Source organism: Hypanus sabinus, chromosome 16 (assembly GCF_030144855.1).
Source record: "Hypanus sabinus isolate sHypSab1 chromosome 16, sHypSab1.hap1, whole genome shotgun sequence".
Taxonomy (NCBI): Eukaryota; Metazoa; Chordata; class Chondrichthyes; order Myliobatiformes; family Dasyatidae; genus Hypanus; species Hypanus sabinus.
Genome location: NC_082721.1, coordinates 44,294,176 through 44,314,071, shown reverse-complemented (window position 1 = coordinate 44,314,071; position 19,896 = coordinate 44,294,176). Strand labels below are relative to the sequence as shown.

Below are 19,896 nucleotides of genomic sequence, written 5' to 3'. Positions count from 1 at the left end.
TCCTCACTTGGAAATACTGAATTGTTCCTGCAACTGAATCTCAGAATTCTACTCAGCAGCCAAAAATACAGTAATTCTTGGAAATGTCTCACCACAATTTCTTTGAAGGGCAATTATGGATGGATAATAAATCCTGGTTTTACCAGTGCTGCCATATCCCCTAATGATACCTGTATAAATTATTCTTTACTGTTACTTTTGTAGACACTAATTTTAGTGAATTGCTGTGCCTGATTCAATATTGTTTATTTGTAATATCTGGTATGCTATCCTCATCATGTTTGCTGAAGATAAAAATCCACAATATGTTGGTTGCATATCCAGATCTGACTCCAGAGAAGGCAGATGCACTTTAGTATTCCTTGAGTTTGTCAATTATTGCTGCAAGTTATTTTTTAATGATAGTATCCAAACTATGCTATTAACTAAACATGTTTAATAATTTCATGTCCAATTGGCTTGTCAGGGGAGGAAGATCTTCATAAATATTGATAACTGTCATATGGGACATCACAGCTGTGTGAACTGTTAAGCCATTAGCCATTCTGTTATGAATGGTAACAATCTTGCTTTAGACACATTTCTAATATCAAAAACTAAACTACAAATTCTGACAGATGTCTGTTTCTCTTGCCAGATATGTTGCCTGATTTGTTGAGCTTTTCTGTCAGCATTTTGTTTTGTTTCAAATTTCCAGCATTTGCAGTTTTATTTTGGTTTTCATTGAAGTACAGTAGAAGAAATATTTAGTATCATCCCGAATATTCTGTATGCAGTGGTAAGCTAATCTTCAAGCTATAAAATGTCAGAAAAAGAATCAGGATTATTATTATGGACATGTCATGAATTCTGTTGTTTGACAGGAACTGTACGGTACAATACTTAAAAATACTCTAAGTTAAAATAATAAGTACGAAAACAAACAGAGTAAAAAGAAAGCAAAATAGTGAGGTAATGTTCATTGACCATTCAGAAATCTGATAGCAGAGGGGAAGAAGCTATCTAAAAAGTTAACTGTAGATCTTCAGGCTGATGTACTTTCCCTGTGATGTTCGTGATGAAAAGAGGGCATTTTCCAGATGATGAGGGTCCTTGAAGATGGATGTTACCTTCTTGATAAATCACCTTTTGAATATATTCTCCAGGGGAGGGAGCCAGTGCTTATGATGGACTAGCTGAGTTTACAGGATTTTCTGATCCTGTGCATTGGCACCTCCATCCATGGTAAGCAGTCAGAATGCATCAGTATATCTGTAAAGATTTGCTAGTCTTTGCTGACAGACCAAATCTCCTCAAACTCAAAGGAAATATAGCCACTGGCAGGTGTTCTTTGTATTTACATCAATATGTTGCATCTTTAGAGATGTTGATATTCAGAAACCTTAAACTGCTCACCCTTTCCACTTCTGACCCCTCAATGAGGATTGCAGTGTGTTCTCCCAACTTCCCATTCCTGAAGTCCACAATCAATTCTTTGGTCTTACTCAGTTAGAGTCTAGTGGCAAGGTATCATCATAACAACCTTTCTTTCAATGTCATTGACTTCTGGAAGGGGCGAGGGCAGGGTAATGTACATCAGTAATGCTGAAATCAAGAGGGCTGAGAGCTTCAAGTTCCTGAGAATAAACATCATCAATAGCCTGTCCTAGACGAATCATGTAGAAGCCAGAGCCAAGAAAGTATACCAGTACTTCTACTTCCTCATGAAGCTAAAGAAATTCAGCATGCCCTAACTGACCCTCATCAACATTTATAGATGCATCATAGAAAACAATCCTATATAGATGCTTCGTGACTTGGTAAGGCAACTACTCACCCCAAGATGTCAAGAAACTACCGGTAGTTTTCCCAACCCTTCCAAAACTACCCCAACCCATGGGCTTTCTCTATACTTCCTGCTGCCTCAGGAAGGCAGGCAACATAACCAAAGAAATCACCCAGCCCTGATATTCTCTCTTCTCATCCCTCCCATCAAGCAGAACAAAAGCTTGAAAGGACATACGACCAGGCACAAGGACAGCTTCTATCCTGTTATTTTGAAGAATATTAAAGGGTCCCTTATATAAGATGAACTTTTAACCTCACAACCTATTGCATCATGGTCCTGCACCTTATTGTAGGCCTGCATTGCACTCTTGCTGTAACTGTAATATTTTATATATTTTAAAAATTGTTTATACCCCTTGTACTATCTCAGTGTATTGATGCGATAAAATGATCTGTATGAATGGCATTCAATAGTTACTTGTTCACGGTATCTTAATATATGTGACAATAAACTAATTTAGCAATTTACAATCTTTATAAAATGAGGTATTTCTTCTCAGAGGGTTCTTTTACTTGAGAAGTTATCAAAGAGTCTGTATTCTTTTCAATACAGAGGTTGACAGATTGTCTTTGATCTCTAAAGGTGAATTTATTACAAACTTATAAAAGCAAATTGCATTATAAATATGCAATAAAATACAAGAAGAATTAACTGGTGGAAAATTTTTAATGTCCCAATTGACCAAGGGTATAATCAAAACAATAAACAGGGAACCTAATTATAAACTGTACACAACTACAGGTAATTTCTGGCAGAATGTTGATGATACAATGCTCTACCTGTATAATTGTTATGTTGCAGTTCTTGAAATAACTTAATAACCTTCTGTTCAATTAGCTGCAATGGTCTTAAAGTTGGGCATTATCACCGAGATAGAGTACCCAATTTCAACTCGAGATATGCACAGCTGGCTATCTTAAAAAAACAAGAACTTATGTCCAACACATCAGGGACACTACACACTCATAAAAGAGAAAACATACAAGGGAGACAGTTTTTAAAAAACCTACTTTTATGGTTTTTAACTGGTACATCAATTTTTAAAAGAAAGCTCATTGAGAACATAATAAATAAATATATTCGGCACACAAAAATCCAGTTTGGATTGCCCATTGGAGGTGCAGCCGGTAACACAAGGTGACAAACAGAAACCTAGTCTCCCCGGAGAGCATAAACGATCCCAAGGCACAGTTTTTTGAGGCAATCGACTTTTTCCTGATGCCCGAGCTAAGATACATCAAGTGTTTTACTGAAAGTGGTTATTACACCGCTTGAGAAAAGGTTTATCTCTGTGAGACTTTAAGTCGCCCATACGTCATGGCCAGCTTTACATAATTATAAAATTAATTTTTCAATCAGTCCTCAACATCAAGCTCACAATCATCTGCAAGCAGATCCCAAGATATCGAAACTCATTCTAGGAAACTTGATCACAAACTCATTCTTCATTCTGTCGGCTCGCCCCTCCCCATATTCCCACACAGAGCCTCTACACACTATCAGTGATGGCGTACGATCCGACATCGCCTCCATCATGGCGGAAGATGATTGACGTGAGGAGTGTCCAATTGTTCGCAGCCATACAAGGGACAGCTGTGAGATTGATGTTGGGTTGGTCCAATTGCAGGGCATGGGGCGGTCTCAGAATCGCCGGCGGTGCGCGCGTAGGCGGCTGAGCGCGGGGTTGACTTTGTTTGATTTTAACGGATTTTTTTCCGCAGCTTTTTCCTGCTGGGGATTTTTTTTCATTATCCTCTTCGTCAGCTCGTGTCCCGGAGAGACGTTAGAGCCGTCCGACACCCTCACCCCGTACGATTACGGGGCTCAGAGAGAGTAAGTGTGCCTTTGTCTTGAGAAAATATAACCGGCAAGAGCTGTGAACCAGGCCGCGGCCATGCGGCATCGGGCCTTCGCTGGCATCAACTAGGCCTCTGCTTGGATTGAACTAGAAAACCCTAATAACGAGAGATTGCTACAGTAGAAGCCAGTACAAAAGGATAGTAGTGAGCAAAGGCCGAGATTTGAACGTGAGAAACAACGGTAGAGCCCAGGCTGTATGAGTAGTGTAAGAGAAACTGTTCAATAGATCTTAAATCTAGGGCGAGGATATACTCGGTGGGAATAGGCCCTCCATCAAATGCTGGAGTGGGAAGAAAGATGTGGAGGTCTCCGTCTGCGGGATGTTAGGCTTTGGCTGCCTCATCTTAACCGCTTGTTTTCAGTAAGCAGGAAACGTAAATGGCGGAACGGGCACAGCACCCGGCAGAACAATGCGCTCACACCCGGGTTAGCTGTTTTAATAACCGACTATCTGCATTTTATAGCACAAAGGCTTTAAATTAGCGGAGGGATCAAAAGAAATGCACTTAAAACTAAGAAGAAAATAACGTAATACATGAAATATGTTTTTTAAAGGCTAATGAAAATTATATTGTAATTCTTAACTAATTATTTGTTGGGAATTCTAAGCTGTTCGAGATCCTGTGGAAAAAAAAAATCTACATTTCCCAGCGAATGATTTTGTTCTACCCTTTCAACAGCTTGTCACTTAAACCCTTTTAATATTTTCCTGGAATTGGTGATGTCCCATTCTGTAAGGTACAACATGCAGAGGTTTTGCATGATTAGAATATACGCACACGTTTTCCAAGTAAAGACAGAACATATACTGTGCATTTTCTTTTAGGTTTTAATTTTCTGCAGTTCTCCACTTAGTACATAAGATCAGTTAAATCCTAATGGGCAGTTTCTTCCTTCTCCAGAATTATGCCTTTCTGCTGTAGGCATAGTCATGGAGAATGGAGATCATGGGGGATTTCTTTATTCAGGACTGTTAATCTTTGTTCTTTGCCCCAGATGCCTGTGGATGATGTCATTAAAATGCATTCAAAGTCAGTAGATTTATAAGGATTAAAGGAAATTGAGGGAAAGTGCAGTAGAGTGGAGGCATGGCAGATCAAATGTGATAACTGATGAGAGTTTCATGTGATAAATGATTCTTGAACATTTTTGGAAGTGGTTGAGTGTGAAATGTTGGCCAGGTGTGAGTGAAGCTCTCGTTCATTTAAACAGCAGGTGAACACTGGATGCTGGAAAGTACCTCGGTGGTTGTATTAGTCTGAACCATTAGATTTAAGCCAAGGCTTAGAAACATGGCATTTTGAAGATTGTATATTTCTGGGTGTTGAGGTTATGTGTATAACTGCTGGCTATAGGATTTAAATTAATTGAACCCGAGGAACACTCTGGACATCCTGTATTTCAGGGAAAGCCATTGTGCTGTTAACTAAAGTTTGCACTTAATGATTATTTGAATATAAGAAAGCATTTAGGATTGGTATTTGGAAAGATTTTATCACTCACCTAGGAGAATTTTTTTCATGGGGATGTATGTCAGTTAAGTCTGGGAATTAATTTTCCATTAATGGAATTGCCTGGATGTGGAATTATTTGAAGTACAGTTATGTAGTTTCTGATGTCTAATTTAAGAATTTAACAAAATGCTGAGCACTGATCCAAGCAGGAAACTCTTCTTTGTAAATCAAAGTTAATCATTAAACAATGGGTTACGGAGAGCTCTCCAACTACATCAGGGAGAATATAATTGTTTTTCTCCCTCTTGGATCTAGATACTGAGATAATGGAAAGTTAAAATTGCTACAGTAGGTCTATAAAACAAAGCTTGCTGGTCCTGTCAAATTCCAATCATAAAATCATCTTTGCCTGCTTGCTGCCACTGTGCTTGTCATATGAAAAGGAACTTACAAAAAAGTATTTTAGTGGTACTGATCACTTGAAATATGCTCTTGAACATGCTTGGCGTAAGTATTTTTTAATCTTAGAAGAAATATGGTACAACATTTTGTTGCAGGAGACCAAATACAAAGATAGAAACAACAGATATGTCAACATTAAATAGTAACATTAAACTTGAATTCTATGTGTGTTCAAAAACTGTTGAATTCACCAGCATGACACCTTATGCAAGACATTGTTTGTCTATGATTATCCTTATATCCATCAAAACTGATTTAACTTTTGATCAGTACAATTAATTTTAAATACAGTGTTCTTCTAAAGTATTGCTTATGACAGCTGGTTTGTAAAAATATATTGACTATTCATATTTGTTTCACATGACCTTTAGCTGATAATTAGTAGTGATAAAATGTATGTCTTAAAATCATATGATATGAATTTGGTCATTCAGCCCATCAAGTCTGCTCCACCATTCCACCATGGCTGATTTATTATTCTTCTGAACTCTATTCTCCTCAGCAACACAGAAACTGCAGGAGGAGCTCAGCAGGTTAGGCAGCATCAAGTGAATGAACAGTGGACGTTTCAGGCTGAGACCCTTCTTCAGGACCGGAAAGGAACGGGGTAGATGACAGTATACAAAGGTGGTGAGAGGGGAAGGAGGATAGTTGGAAGATGATAGGTGAAGCCAGGTGGGTAGGAAAGATAGAAGGACTGAAGAGGAAGGAATTTGAGAGGAGGAAGGGTCCCCAGAAGGAGTTGATAGCCAGGTGAGAAGAGTTATGAGACCAGAATGGGAAATAGAAGAGGGGAGGGGGAGCATTTTTTTTATAACCAGAAGGAGAAATCAATATTCATGCCATCAGGTTGGAGGTTACCCAGATGGAATATAAAGGTGTTGCTTGTTTACCCTGAAGGTGGCCTCATTGTGGCACAAGAAGATGCCATGGACAGACATGTCAGAACAGAAATGGGAATCGGAATTAAAATACTTGGCCACTGGGAACCTCTGCTTTTGGCAGATGGAGCAGAGGTGCTTGATGAAATGGTCCCCCAGTTTACATCAGGTCTCACCATTGTAAAGGAGGCCACATCGAGAGCACCAAGCACAATAGATGACCCTAGCAGATCTGCAGGATTGCTTCACCTGGAAGGACTGTTTGGGGCCCTGAATGGAAGTGAGGGAGGACATGAATGGGCTGATGTAGCACTTTGCTTGCAGGGATGTGTGCCAGGAGGGAGATTAGCATGGAGAAGGGAATCACAGAGGAAGTGAATTCTGTAGAAAACAGAGGTGGTGGGGGGGGGGGGGGGGAGGTAATGAAGTGGTAAGATCCCTTTGGAGATGGTGGAAGTTGTGGAGATCTATTCTCCTGCCTTCTTCTGTAATTTTTGACACCCTTGCTATACAAAAATCTATCGACCTCTGCTTTAAGTAAACCGCCTGACTTGCCTTTCACAACCTTGTCTGTGGCTATGAATTCCACAGATTCACCACCCTCTGACTAAAGAAATTCTTCCTCATCTCTGTTCTAAAGGGATGTCCTATTCTGAGGCTGTGCCCACTGATCTTAGACTCTTCCCCATGATTGGAAACAACCTCTCCATCTCCGCGCTCTCGAGGCTTTTCAATATTCAAAGAGACCCCCCCCCCCTTCTAAAGCCCAGCAAGTACAGGCCAGAACCATCAAATGCTACTCATATGTTTAATCCTTTTATTCCAGGGATTATTCTTGTACAGTTCCTCTGGACCCTCTCCAATGCTAGCACGTCCTTTCTTACATTACATCCTTGCTTTTGTATTCTAATTTCTACAAAATGAATGGCAACATTGCATTTGCCATCTTTGCCACCAACTCAATTTGCAACCTTTAGGGAATCCTCACAGGATTTCCAAGTCCGTTTGCATCTCTTTTCAGAATTTGCTCCATGCACTGAAAATAGTCTGTGATTTTATTCCTTCTGTCAAAGTGCATGGCCATACACTCCCGACACTATATTCCATCTTGTACTTTGTCCACACTCCTAATCTGTTTAAGTCCTTCTACAAACTTTCTCAACACCACCTGCCCTCCACATATCTTTGTCTCATCCACAAACTTGGCCAAAAAAGCCATCAGTTCCATGATCCAAATCATTGACATGTACAATGGCAAGAAAAAATGTGTTAACCCTTTGCAATTACTTGATTTCTGCATTACTCATAAAATGTAGACTGATCTTCATCTAAGTCACAATAATAAGCAAACACAATCTGCCTAAACTAATAACACATAGCTATACTACACATCAATATGGAGTACACCTTTTAAACAATCATAGTTTAAAAAAGTATGTGAACCTCTGGGGTAATGGTGGAGTTAGGTGTTCTGATCAGTGCGATGAGATTAGAGGTGTGGGTTGTAGAGGTGCCCAGCCCTATTAAAAAAATATACAAACTCAGGTCACTGACAGAGCCTGCTGTTCTCAAAAAAGAAGAGAAAATCTACAGATGCTGGAAATCTAAGCAACGCCCACAAAATGCTGAAGGAACTCAGCAGTCCAAGATCCATCTATGGAAAAAGTTGATGTTTCAGGCTGAGCCCCTTCATCGGGACTGGAGAAAACAATGAGTAACACAACATGATAGGTGAAACTGTGAGGGGAGAAGGGGTGTAGTAAAGAGCTGGGAAGTTGATTAGTTAGAGAGATACAGGGCTGGAGAGGGGGAAATCTGAGAGGATAGAAGGTCATGGAAGAAAGAAAAGGGAGGAGCACCAGAGGGAGATGATGGGCAGGTAAAGAGATAAGGTGAGAGCAAGGAATAGGGAATGGTAAAGGGGGGTGGGAGGAGGTGGATTACCAGAAGTCCGAGTTCATGCCATCAGGTTGGAGGCTATCCAGAAGGAATAAGGTGTTGCTCCTCCAACCTGAGCTTGGCCTCATGGACTAATCTATCAGAATGGGAAGGAAGTGTTCCCTGCACCCATGCAGAGCTCATCAACTTCATCAATGTTGTCTCCAACTTCCACCCTGCTCTTGAACTTGGTCCATTTCCAACACCTCCCTCCCCATTCTTGATCTCTTATGTTTCTATAAACCCACTGACTCTCACAGCTACCTGGACTATACCCCTTCCCATCCTGTTACTTGTAAAAATGCCATCCCCTTCTCTTATTTCGTTTGTCTGTGCCACATCTGCTCTCGGGATGAGGCTTTTCATTCCGGAACTAAGGAGGTGTCCTTCTTCAAAGAAAGGGCTTCCTTTCCTCCACCATCAATGCTGCCCTCAACTGCAACTCTTCTATTTCATTCACGTCTGCCTTCACCCCGTCCTCTACCACCCCATCAGGGATAGAGTTCCTCTTGTCCTCACCTACCACCCCACCAGCCTCCATGTCCAGCACATAATTATCCATAATTTCCACCATCTCCAATGGGATCATGCCACCAAGCACATCTTTCCCTACCCCCCATTTTCTGCTTTCCACAGCGATCACTCCCTATGCGACTCCCTTGTCCATTTATCCCTCCCTCCTGATACTTAGCCTTGTGAGTTGATTGAGTGCTACACCTGCCCCTACACCATCTCCCTCATCACCATTCAGTGCCCCAAGCAGTCCTTCCAGGTGAGGCTTAATCTGTGAGTTGTTGGGATCATCTACTGTTTCTAGTATACCTGATGTAGCCTCCTGTATATTGGTGAGACCTGACGTAGATTGGGAGACTGCTTTGCTGAGCACTGCACTCCTTCCGCCGGAGAAAGTGGAATCTCCCAGTGGCCACTCATTTTAATTCCATTTCCTATTCCCATTTCGACATATTAGTCCCTGGCCTCCCCTTCTTTCTTGATGAAGCAACACCTTGTATTTTATATTCCGTCAGGGCAGCCTCCAACTGATGGCATGAACATCAATTTCTCAAACTTATTTATAGCCTCCTCCCCCCCCCCCCCCCACATCACCATACCATATTCAAATTTCTCTCTCACCATATCTCCTTCCATGCCCACCACCTCCCCCTGGTGTTCCTCCCCATTTTATTTTTTTCATGGCCTTCTGACCTCTCCTATCAGATTCCCCCTTCTCCAGCCCTGCATCTCTTTCACCAATCAACTTTCTAGCTCTTTACTTCACTCCTCCCCTCTCCAGCTTCATCTATCACTTTGTGTTTCTTCCTCCGGTCCCCCCATCGTCTTACTCTAACTTCTCATCTTTTTTTCTCCAATCCTGTTGAAGGGTCTCGGCCCGAAATGTAGACTGTACTCTTTTTCCATAGATGCTGCCTGGCCTGCTGAGTTTTGTGTGTGTTGCTTCTGAAGAAAGAACTGCTTATATGCACCATTCCTTGATCAAAACAACTTTGAGGACCTTAGAAGAATTGTACAGATGCATGAGCTAAAAAAGTCTAAAGAAGCATTTCTAAAGACCTGTGTTCATCAGTAAGAGAAGTTATTTACAAATGGAAGAATACAGTACTGTTGCTACTCTCCCTACGAGTGCAAAGATCACACCAACAGCACTGTGCAATACTGAAGGAGGTAAAAAAGAACCCAAGTATCAGCAAAAGACCTGCAGATATCTCTATAACGTGCTGAAGTCTCTGGTCATGTGTCTGCTACTGTTAAGAAAAGCATCAAACAAGCATGGTGTTTATGGAAGGACACCACAGAGGAAACTACTGCTCTCTAGAAAAAAAAATTGTTGCACGTCTCAAGTTTGCAAAGGACCACCCAGATGTTCCAAAGTGCTTCTGGGACAATGTGTGGACAGTTGAGACAAATGTTAAACTCTTAGGCAGAAATGCTTACCACTATGTTTGGAGGGCCAAGGGCATTGCACACCAACACCAAAACCTCATCCCAACTGTGAAGGAGCATCATGATTTGGGGCTGCTTTGCTACCTCGGCCTGGACAACTTTAATTCGGTGAGGGTACTCTTAATTCAGAACTGTATCGAGATATTTTACAGGAGAATATCAGGGTAGCAGTCCATCACCTGAAGCTTAATAGAAGTTGTGTGACGATAAACAAAAGAATGATCCAAAACAAAAGAGAATCAACAACAGAATGGTTTAAAAAGAAGAAAATTTGTGTTTTGGTATGGCCAAGTGAAAACTGAAACCCTAATGAGATGCTGTGGCATGACCTGAAGATGGCTGTTCATGCAAGGTATCCCAGAAATATTGATGAACTGAAGGAGTTTTGTATAGAGGAATGGTCTAAAATTCCTCCTTGCTGTTATGCAAGTCTGATCAGCAGCTACAGGAAATGTCTGGTGGAGGTTATTGCTGCTGAAGCAGATTCTACCAGATACTAAATTCAAGGATTCATGAACTTTTTTCAGAATGGACTCTGAATGATAAAACAATGTGTTCAATAGACATGAAAAGTACAATTGTGTGTTACTAGTTTAGGCAGATTGTATTTATCTATTATTGTGACTTAGATGAAGATCAGACCATATTTTATGAGTAATTAAAGCAGAAAGCCAGGTAATTGCAAAGGATTTACAAGCTTTCTCTTGCAATTGTAATGTGGAAAGAAGTGATTCCAACATCGACCCGTGCAGAATGCCGCAATTCACAGGCAGCAGCCAGAAAAGGCGCACTTTATTCCCACTCTGCCTCTTGCCAGTCAATCTCTGTCCATGCTAGTATCTTTCGTATAATACCATGAGCCTTGTTTAGCAGCCATGTGCATTGCTTTATCAAAGGCCTTCTAAAAATCTAAGTAAACAACATCCACCAACTCCTTTATCTATCCTGCTTGTTGTTTCCTCAAAGAATTTTTTTTACTGGTTTCTCAGGCAAAATGTCCCCTTAAGGAAACAATACTGACTTCGGTCTATTTTATCATGTGCCTCCAAGTACCTCAAAAACTCATCCTTGATGGACTCCCATCATCTTTCCAACCACTGAAGACAGGCAAATGAGCCTATAATTTCATATTTTCAGCCTCCCTCCCTTAAAGGAGTGGCATTAGCAATTTTCTGTTCTTCTGGAACTATTCCAGTATATAGTGATTCTTGAAAGATCATTACTACTAGTGCATCTACAATCCTTTCAGCTACCTCTTTCACAATCCTGGGGTGCAAGGCTAGTCCAGGTTATCTATGTACCTTCAGACCTTCCAGCTTCCCAAGCACCTTCTCCTTAGTAATAACAGCTACACTGACTTCTGCCTCCTGACACTTGAATTTCTTGCATACTGCTGGTATCTACCACAGAGAACACTGACACAAAATATTAGGATGTCCACCATTTTTGTCCCTCCCATTGCTTTTTCCCTATATCATTTTCCAATGGTCTGTTAGCCACTCTTCCTGTCTCGTTTCTCTTTTATTTAATATATATATATATATTCTCTTCTATATTATCGGCGAGCTTATTTTCGTATTTGATCTTTGCTCTCCTTATTGCTTTTAAGTTCCCTTTTGTTGGGTTTCAAGAGCTTCCCAATCCTCCAGCTTCCAACTAATTTTTGCTATAACTTTTTCAAACTGTTCAACCTACTACAGGTAGTACCTGAGTTACGAACGTTCAACTTATGAACCGAGGAAGGAGAATGCCATCCGCCATTTTAAGTCATTGCCGTTGACACTGTGTTGAGTGTGTAACTTTGTATTTGGCTTAAATTTTTCTTAGCAAGGTTCACCCTGGACCTCCCCCCCCGCCCCCTTTTCCAGTTGGCTGGTGGTGCAGTGAGATCAGCACCGGGCTTGAGAATGGAGGTTCCCGAGTTCAATCCTGTGACAGACTGCTCCCGAGCATGCTCTCCATCCGTGCCGGGTTGATGTCGAGACACACTTTTAACACATCCCAGTGACTGCAATTTTGCCATGTCATCTGCCTATCTTTTCTCACAGTCTCATTACACACTGCATTTATTTGTGTATCAACTGCCCTATTACTCTGTTTCCTAACCCCTGCCAAATTAGTTTAAACCTCTCCAACAGACCAGTCTGCAATAAAATCGGTAAAATGGATATGGAAGCTCCATTTAGTTTATTCTTCTCTGGAAAATACTGACTATTTTGCTGCTGCTTTGATAATGGCTTACTTTTTAGTTGTATGTCGGGAACTTGTCAACAATTCAAAACTTATTCTACATCTTATCTCAGTTCTGAAGTTGTGGTTTAATTTGATCTAGTATTCAGAATTAACTTTTCCTCATGTACAACAATCAAAATTTCACTATACTTCTAATACCAAAAGAATGACACCCTCATTTATTTTAAAAAAAAGATTGCATAGATCACTGTATGTCACTATTGTGATTGAAAACTGAAATACAGTTGAGTAAAACAAAATTGCTGCTGTGTTTCCATGTATAAGTCCAGTCAGGTGCATTCACTAGATTTTTTTCCAATTTGGAAGAGTTTTCAAGCTGCGTTTGCTGATGCTGTCGATATTTTGCTATTTATTTACTGTATTTTTTAAAACATCAGTGCAATTGACATTCATTTTATTTTTAGGATAAACAGAACATTCACATCATGCATTGAGAATTGAGAGACATCCCATCTGTTTAATTTCCTCACTTTCAGTGTCCTCCAAGTTTTATCTGGTTATCTTTAGTTTCTATCGCTCCTACCAGCGATAAATTCTAGATCATAACAAAAAAAGCTTGTAGGTCATATTGGCCTCATGCTCAGAATTTTGATCCATTTCCGTGGCTCTTGAACCATCTGTGCTTATGGGACAGTTTATAGTTTATCTAAATGAGTTATGATCTTATATATCAAATCTGTCACTGGAATTGAATGCATTACTCCTGTTGTGACAACTGTTCTGTACAGGTTCAGTATAATTTTGTCTCTTATTTATGGATCCCGGATTCTTTGCTAACTAAATAGCATATCCCTGCACTTGTAGGCTCTTTTACAGAGTTGTTTCTGCAAATTCGTTAGCACCTATTTTATTCATGATGTCTTTTGTGAACCTTTTTGTTCACGTCACACTTCTATATTAAATTTCGTATGCCACTTGTCTGACTTGCCTCTTTCACAGATTTGTATGTATATGTTTTATTTTCACAGGTAAGCTTTTTATGAAATGTCAAACGGCCACTCCTGCTATAGTAACGGTTGCAAAGCAGGTCTTGATCTCATGGCTGAAGATTGCAAAGATCATGGGGATGACAATGCAAGAACTAACTTAATTGTCAACTACCTGCCACAGAACATGACACAGGATGAGCTACGGAGTCTTTTCGGTAGCATTGGTGACGTGGAGTCAGCCAAACTCATTCGTGACAAGGTTGCAGGTAAGGGCATTTTGGTAAAGCTTTGGCCAATGGAATATTTTTATTTTTAGATTGTACTTAAAAGTTTAGTAGCCAGTGAGGTTATATTTATGAAATCCTTTGAACTTGGTGTTTGTTTCTGGAGTACTGCATTTAGTATATTCAAATTTGGAACGTTTAGAAGGCTTGAATAAGCTACCAAAGAGTGCCAGAGTGCATCAGGTAAGCAAACGCAACTGTATTTGTCTATTATTCCTTAAAGGGTCTAGTCATATAATTCAAATTGAGGAGAGAGATATTGATTATATTTGCATGGAATAAGGATGGCTGTGTGGGAGGGAAGTATTAGATCATGTAGTAAGTTTAAAGGTTGGAACAACAGAGTGGGCTGAAAGGCTTGAAGTGTGATGTACAATTCTATGTTCTTTAAAACATTTACCACCTTACTGAGTAGCAGCCTGCTCTAATATTCATTAGGGTCATGGTTTGTCTTTTATGTCAGCTCCATTGTCTTGCATCGTCCCCATCTGCTTAATATTCAAAAAAAATTTGATTAGTTAAGAAGTCCAACCCCGATTTAGAATTGTCTCAGTGACCGAGGCACCACTTCCAAGGTACAGAATTACGAAGTTTTGTCATCTACTGACTAGAGGTATTTTCTCTTTGTCTCCGTTGTAAGCAGCCTACCTTGTACTCCGAGGGTGACCCCAGCTTTAAATTTCTCAGACAAGGGAAATATCTTTCCTGTGTCCGATCTATTGGAGCCTGTAAAAATTTTATAAGTGTCAGTAAGATCACTTCTAATTATTTTAAACACAGAACCATAAATGGCTAAATCTCTCCTCATATGGCTGACCTCCCGTCTTAGCAACTGATTTGTCATTGTACATTTTTATGGCAAATTCTTGGCAAGACCAAAAGTGTACTAGGTGTGTTTCTCACCAAATCCCTATATATTTGCAGTAAGGCATTTAATTTGCTCTTACCTTCATTTCAGACCCTCTTGTAATACTAAACATGTTTGCCTCTAATTAAATCATCTTTCACTTGTTCATTTACAAAGGCACCTAGGTTCTTGTGTGCTCTTTTTTCAATCTGATAACAATTAATAAAAACACGGCTTTTCTACTTTTCCACTCAAAGTGGATGATCGCTCCTTTCCATATTTTGTCCTCACCCATTCACTTTCCATCCATATCCCTTTGAACTCCCTTCATTCCATCTGAATTTACATGGATGTTCAGTGCTTGAATGTCAACATTTCATAATCTGTTCATTTTATTAATTCTTAGTGTTATGTGCATTAAATTGCCAACCTCACATTTTTCCACATATTCTTGCTGACTTAATTAGATTGTCCTTGTCTCATTAAAATCCATTTATGTTCTCCTCTTTACTTCAAGTTTTGTATTTCAGCAAACTTGGATGTATTACATTTGGTTTCTTGGCCAAATTTCATAAAAATCACATCTAATCGTCGATCCGTGGTACTTTACTCATCACACTCTTGAGAAAATTTAGTTTGTTCCCACTAAGCTCTTTTTGGCATAGATTAAAATTGGTAAATAAACAGATTTCCCACAGTTTCCCATGCTTTAACCTTACTTACAGAATGCCTGTATGTGGCCTTATCCAAAACTACCTCTAAATATAAATACGTGATTTGCATTGGTTCTTGTCACTATCTGTTCTACCAGCGAAATCCTCAAAAAACTCAAATTGATTAGCTAGACAGGATTTTAATTTTTTGACTATTCCTAGTCTGCAGTTAATTACCCAATATGTTATAGGTCCAGTTTCCCCTACCTTTGATGTTAGGCTGATTCACTTTCTTTTTCTTTCCTTTCTTAAATATTGGAGTCATATTTACTTCCCTCCAATATGCAGCAAACCCTCCAGGTTCTGTGGAATATTACAACCTGATAATTAATGCATTCACTAAAACTAGCCACTTCCCAAAACTCTGGAATGTAGGTAATTAAGATTTAATTGCTTTGTCTCCCCTACTTTTCAAAGCTTTTTATTGGCTGATACTGACTTCCTTTGGTTTCTTGCTAATGCTCGATAGAATCTTGGTTCTCTAGTATTTCAAGCAATTTTTTGTGTATTTCTTTATTCCCCGTTATTAATTTTGTGAGACTTGTTTCAGTATTTAAACAGGAAGAGGATATAAAGAGATAGCTGTACTGTCCATAGAGTACTAAAAATAGGCTATAAAATTGAAATTAACTGAATTAAAATTGAGTGTGCAAATAATATCATTCAGATGATACCAAGCTGTTTGTATTGTACATTTAAGGTATTGAGTACAGGTGGCCTCCATTTTTCGAGCGTTTGCTTTACAACAGCTCGCTGTTATGAAAGACCTACATTAGTACCTGTTTTTGCTGACCAAAGAAGATTTTCGCTTTTATGAAAAAGACGCTCGCTTTATACGTATGTTTACCCCAAGAAAGACTACCATGACCACGAAGCCTTGTGTGGGTAGTTGCGTGTACGTGCCGATTTTGTTTTCCCCTCCAAGTCGGTTTTGGCTCACTGTCTTCCTGATTCTGATAAGTGAAACTACACCGTACATACAATATTTCCACTTTTTATAGGCTGTATATCAAGTCAAGTGAACATTTATTGTCATTTCGACCATAACTGCTGGTACAGTGCATAGTAAAAATGAGAACGTTTTTCAGGACCATGGTTTGTTACATGACACAGTACAAAAAACTAGACTGAACTACGTAATAAAAAAAACAACACAGAGAAAGTTACACTAGACTACAGACCTACACTGGACTGCATAAAGTGCACAAATACAGTGCAGGCAGTACAGTAAATAATAAACAGGATGGTAGGGCAAGGTGTCAATCCAGGCTTCGGGTATTGAGGAGTCTGATAGCGTGGGGGAAGAAAGTGTTACATAGTCTGGTCGTGAGAGCCCGAATGCTTTGGAGCCTTTTCCCAGACGGCAGGAGGGAGAAGAGATTGTATAGGGGTGCATAGGATCCTTCATAATGTTTTTTCCTTTGCGGATGCAGCGTGTAGTGTAAATGTCTGTGATGGCAGGAAGAGAGACCCCAATGAAGATCTCAGCTGACCTCACTATCCGCTGCAGGGTCTTGCGATCCGAGATGGTGCAATTTCCGAACCAGGCAGTGATGCAGCTGCTCAGGATGCTCTCAGTACAACCCCTGTTGAATAGCATATCATTCCTGCTTTTACTATATGTTCGTGTTATTTTCGGTTTTATGTGTTATTTGGTAGGTTATTTTTTGGGTCTGGGAAAGCTCAAAAAATGTTCCCATATAAATTAATGGTAATTGCTTCTTCGCTTTACGACATTTCGGCTTATAGGAACACTCTACCTTCGGATAGCGGAGGAAACCTGTACTTAACTAAGTATATTTCTTCTTGTTTGGTAACATGTTTATTATTATAAATCAAAAAATGCTTTTTGATATTTTTTCAGATTTTTTTACCTAAGAAGACAATGTATTTTAAATGTATAGATAAGACTAAGTAGGAAAGAATATTAAATGCCTCCTTTTTAATTTATTTGCATCTTTTGGACAATACAATTCCCATTTTGTATCATTTGGGAGCTATACTGATTTTGTTCAGTGATGGTATTAGCAAATCTCAGTAAGGATACTGTTCAGTAAACCCGTGTTCACTCTCCTTTCCTATCAGATTACTTTCTCTCCAGCCTTTTACCTTTCCTACCCACCTGGCCTCACCTATCACCTTCTAGCTATTCTCCTTCCTCTCCCTCCACCTTTTTATTTAGTCTCTTTTCCCTTCCTTTCCAGACCTGATGAAAGGTCTCTGACTGAAACATCAACTACTTGTTCATTTCCATAGATGCTGTCTTGCCTGCTGAGTTCCTCCAGCATTTTGTGTGTGTTGCTTTGGATTTCCAACATCTGTAGAATTTCTTGTGTTTGTTATTCCAACATTTGCAGGCTGGGTTTGGAATTTGCTTGTCTTTAATGTTGTGCTACTAATTATGAAATCTTTTGCATATATAACTTATGCAACTGCATCATAAATCCCTTGGACAATTGTATTTAAACAAGTTGTAAAAATGCCTCTCCAACCTCATTTCTCAATAACCTGTGCTAAATGGTATCTGTAATAGATGCATTGCCTCCGAATGTAGTGAGAGTAACCAATTTTGGTTTCCACAAAGCCAAGACTGTTCCATGTAATAATTCCTAAGTAAAAAGATTATGAAATGATGGGTAGTGCAGGAGCTAAATTTTATATTTTGTCCCAACAAAAAGAAGTGTTGACTGTGCAGAATGTTGTACAGTCATGAAATTATCCAGTACATGCATGCTTTGTGAACAGATTAGAAAAGCGCTTAAATAAATATAGCGTTTTAACTATTAATTTCTAATGTGGTTAATTATTTTATGAAGTGTGTTTATATGTAGGATTTTGTTTCAGTCAGAGTTACATATTTTGATCTATTTTGTTATCACTCTTCTATTAGCATTTGTGTTAACTCTCAAAGAGTGTAATTTATTTGACCACCACTCTGGTATGTGAAGGAAGGGTTATTTTACTTGCTGCCCAATGTCACCACCCTGCTTTCCAACATCGCCCCCCCCCCCCCCCATCCTTGCTGAAATTCTGGGTGGGAGGGGGTGGGTAGAATCAGTAATTATGCCTTTAATTATTTTCGTTCTATTCCCGATAATAAACTATCTCCCACTTTGGTGTTCAGTATGTTTTGAGGAAAGGTTAGAGCTGCAATAGCATTAGCATGTAGACAGGAGAATGAGAACTTTGGGAAGGACTCTATACTGTCCACATTTTTAGTGGTAAATCTAGTGTGATAATTACCAATTTGCCAATCTCAAATGAAAAACTAAACTTGGGTTTCTAGTTTCCTTGCCTAGAGAAGAGGAAAGTTACCAATGCTGTAACCCAAAATTTATACAGTAAAAACTGTGTTAAGAATCAGAATAGAATGTTGAGCTATGTAACCTACCTTCTTCCTTGGTTCCATATCCCCAGCATCCAAACCATGTCAGCTGATCATCTGAAAGGATCTGAAGTTGGCCTGTTGCAACTTTCCATACTTATTTACCTACTGGGTCAGTGGCAGGAGCCATTCAACATCTGTTGCACTTTTTTTTTGACTAAGAAATTTCATCATTTTGAAGTGCTGTTTCTAATCCAGTCTTAACAATATCACTTAACCAAAAAAAAGAGGCTAAGCTTTTATTCCCTGTGTGTCAATAAAGAACAGCAATAAACTAATTTATAGACACCTGTGCTTATATTTAAAATGACCAACATTTGCCGTGTACAGGTAGTCCCCAAGTTACGAACGTCTGAGTTACAGACAGCTCATACTTACGAACATCATCCGCCATTTAAAGTCAGATTGTGATGCTGTCTGCCATTTTAAGTCGTTGTCGTTGCCATTGACACTGTGTTGAGTGTTTAATTTTGTATTTGATTTAATTTTTCTTAGTACGATTCACCTTGACCCCCCCCCGTTCCAGTCGGCTGGTGGCGCAATGAGATCAGCGCCAGGCTGGAGAACGGAGGTTCCCGAGTTCGATTTAGTGACAGACCTGCTCCTGTGCTGGGTTGATGTCGAGCCCGCAATGTGACCTCGTAAAAAAAAAACACTGCCATCTCCAGTTTAAATTCCCACGCGGATTATTGTGGAGGATCAAATACCCAAACCCAGCACAGCCCCCACTGGTCCCATTTAACCTGTCTCAGTGCGGTGGAGTTTAGGACCCGGGGAATTCAGTGCGGTGGTCCTTAGGACCCAGCGGACCTTGGGAGCTGGCAGAGCTCAGGACTCACCGCCTGCAGTGTTTCTGTTCCATTGACGGAAAGCGATCGTGATTGAAAATAAAGTGGAAATAATAAAACGTTTGGAAAGAGGTGAAACGCTATCGGTCATTGGAAAAGCGTTAGGCTACAGTGGTCAACGATTGGAACAATTTTAAAGGATAACGGATAAAGTGAGAATAATGGAGCACGTGAAAGACCCTGCCCCGATGAAAGTTACAATTATTACTAAGCAACGCATTGGTTTAATTATTGGAATACATACGTTTCTTA

At 39.7% G+C, this 19,896-nt stretch overlaps 1 protein-coding gene across 7 annotated transcripts in view; it reads left to right on the top strand.

Moving 5' to 3' along the window:
- The first annotated feature begins 3,467 nt into the window (after positions 1 to 3,467).
- Positions 3,468 to 19,896, top strand: part of LOC132406257 (ELAV-like protein 1) — a 54,643-nt gene continuing 38,214 nt past the window's right edge. For all 7 annotated transcript variants that reach the window (XR_009516119.1, XR_009516117.1, XR_009516118.1 and 4 more), the window contains exons 1-2: positions 3,468 to 3,661; positions 13,607 to 13,833. Coding sequence is in view for 1 of the 7 variants with exons in the window: in XM_059991648.1 (XP_059847631.1) it covers positions 13,623 to 13,833 (211 nt within the window). In the remaining 6 variants the exon portion in view is untranslated. The remainder of the gene's footprint in view (positions 3,662 to 13,606; positions 13,834 to 19,896) is intronic.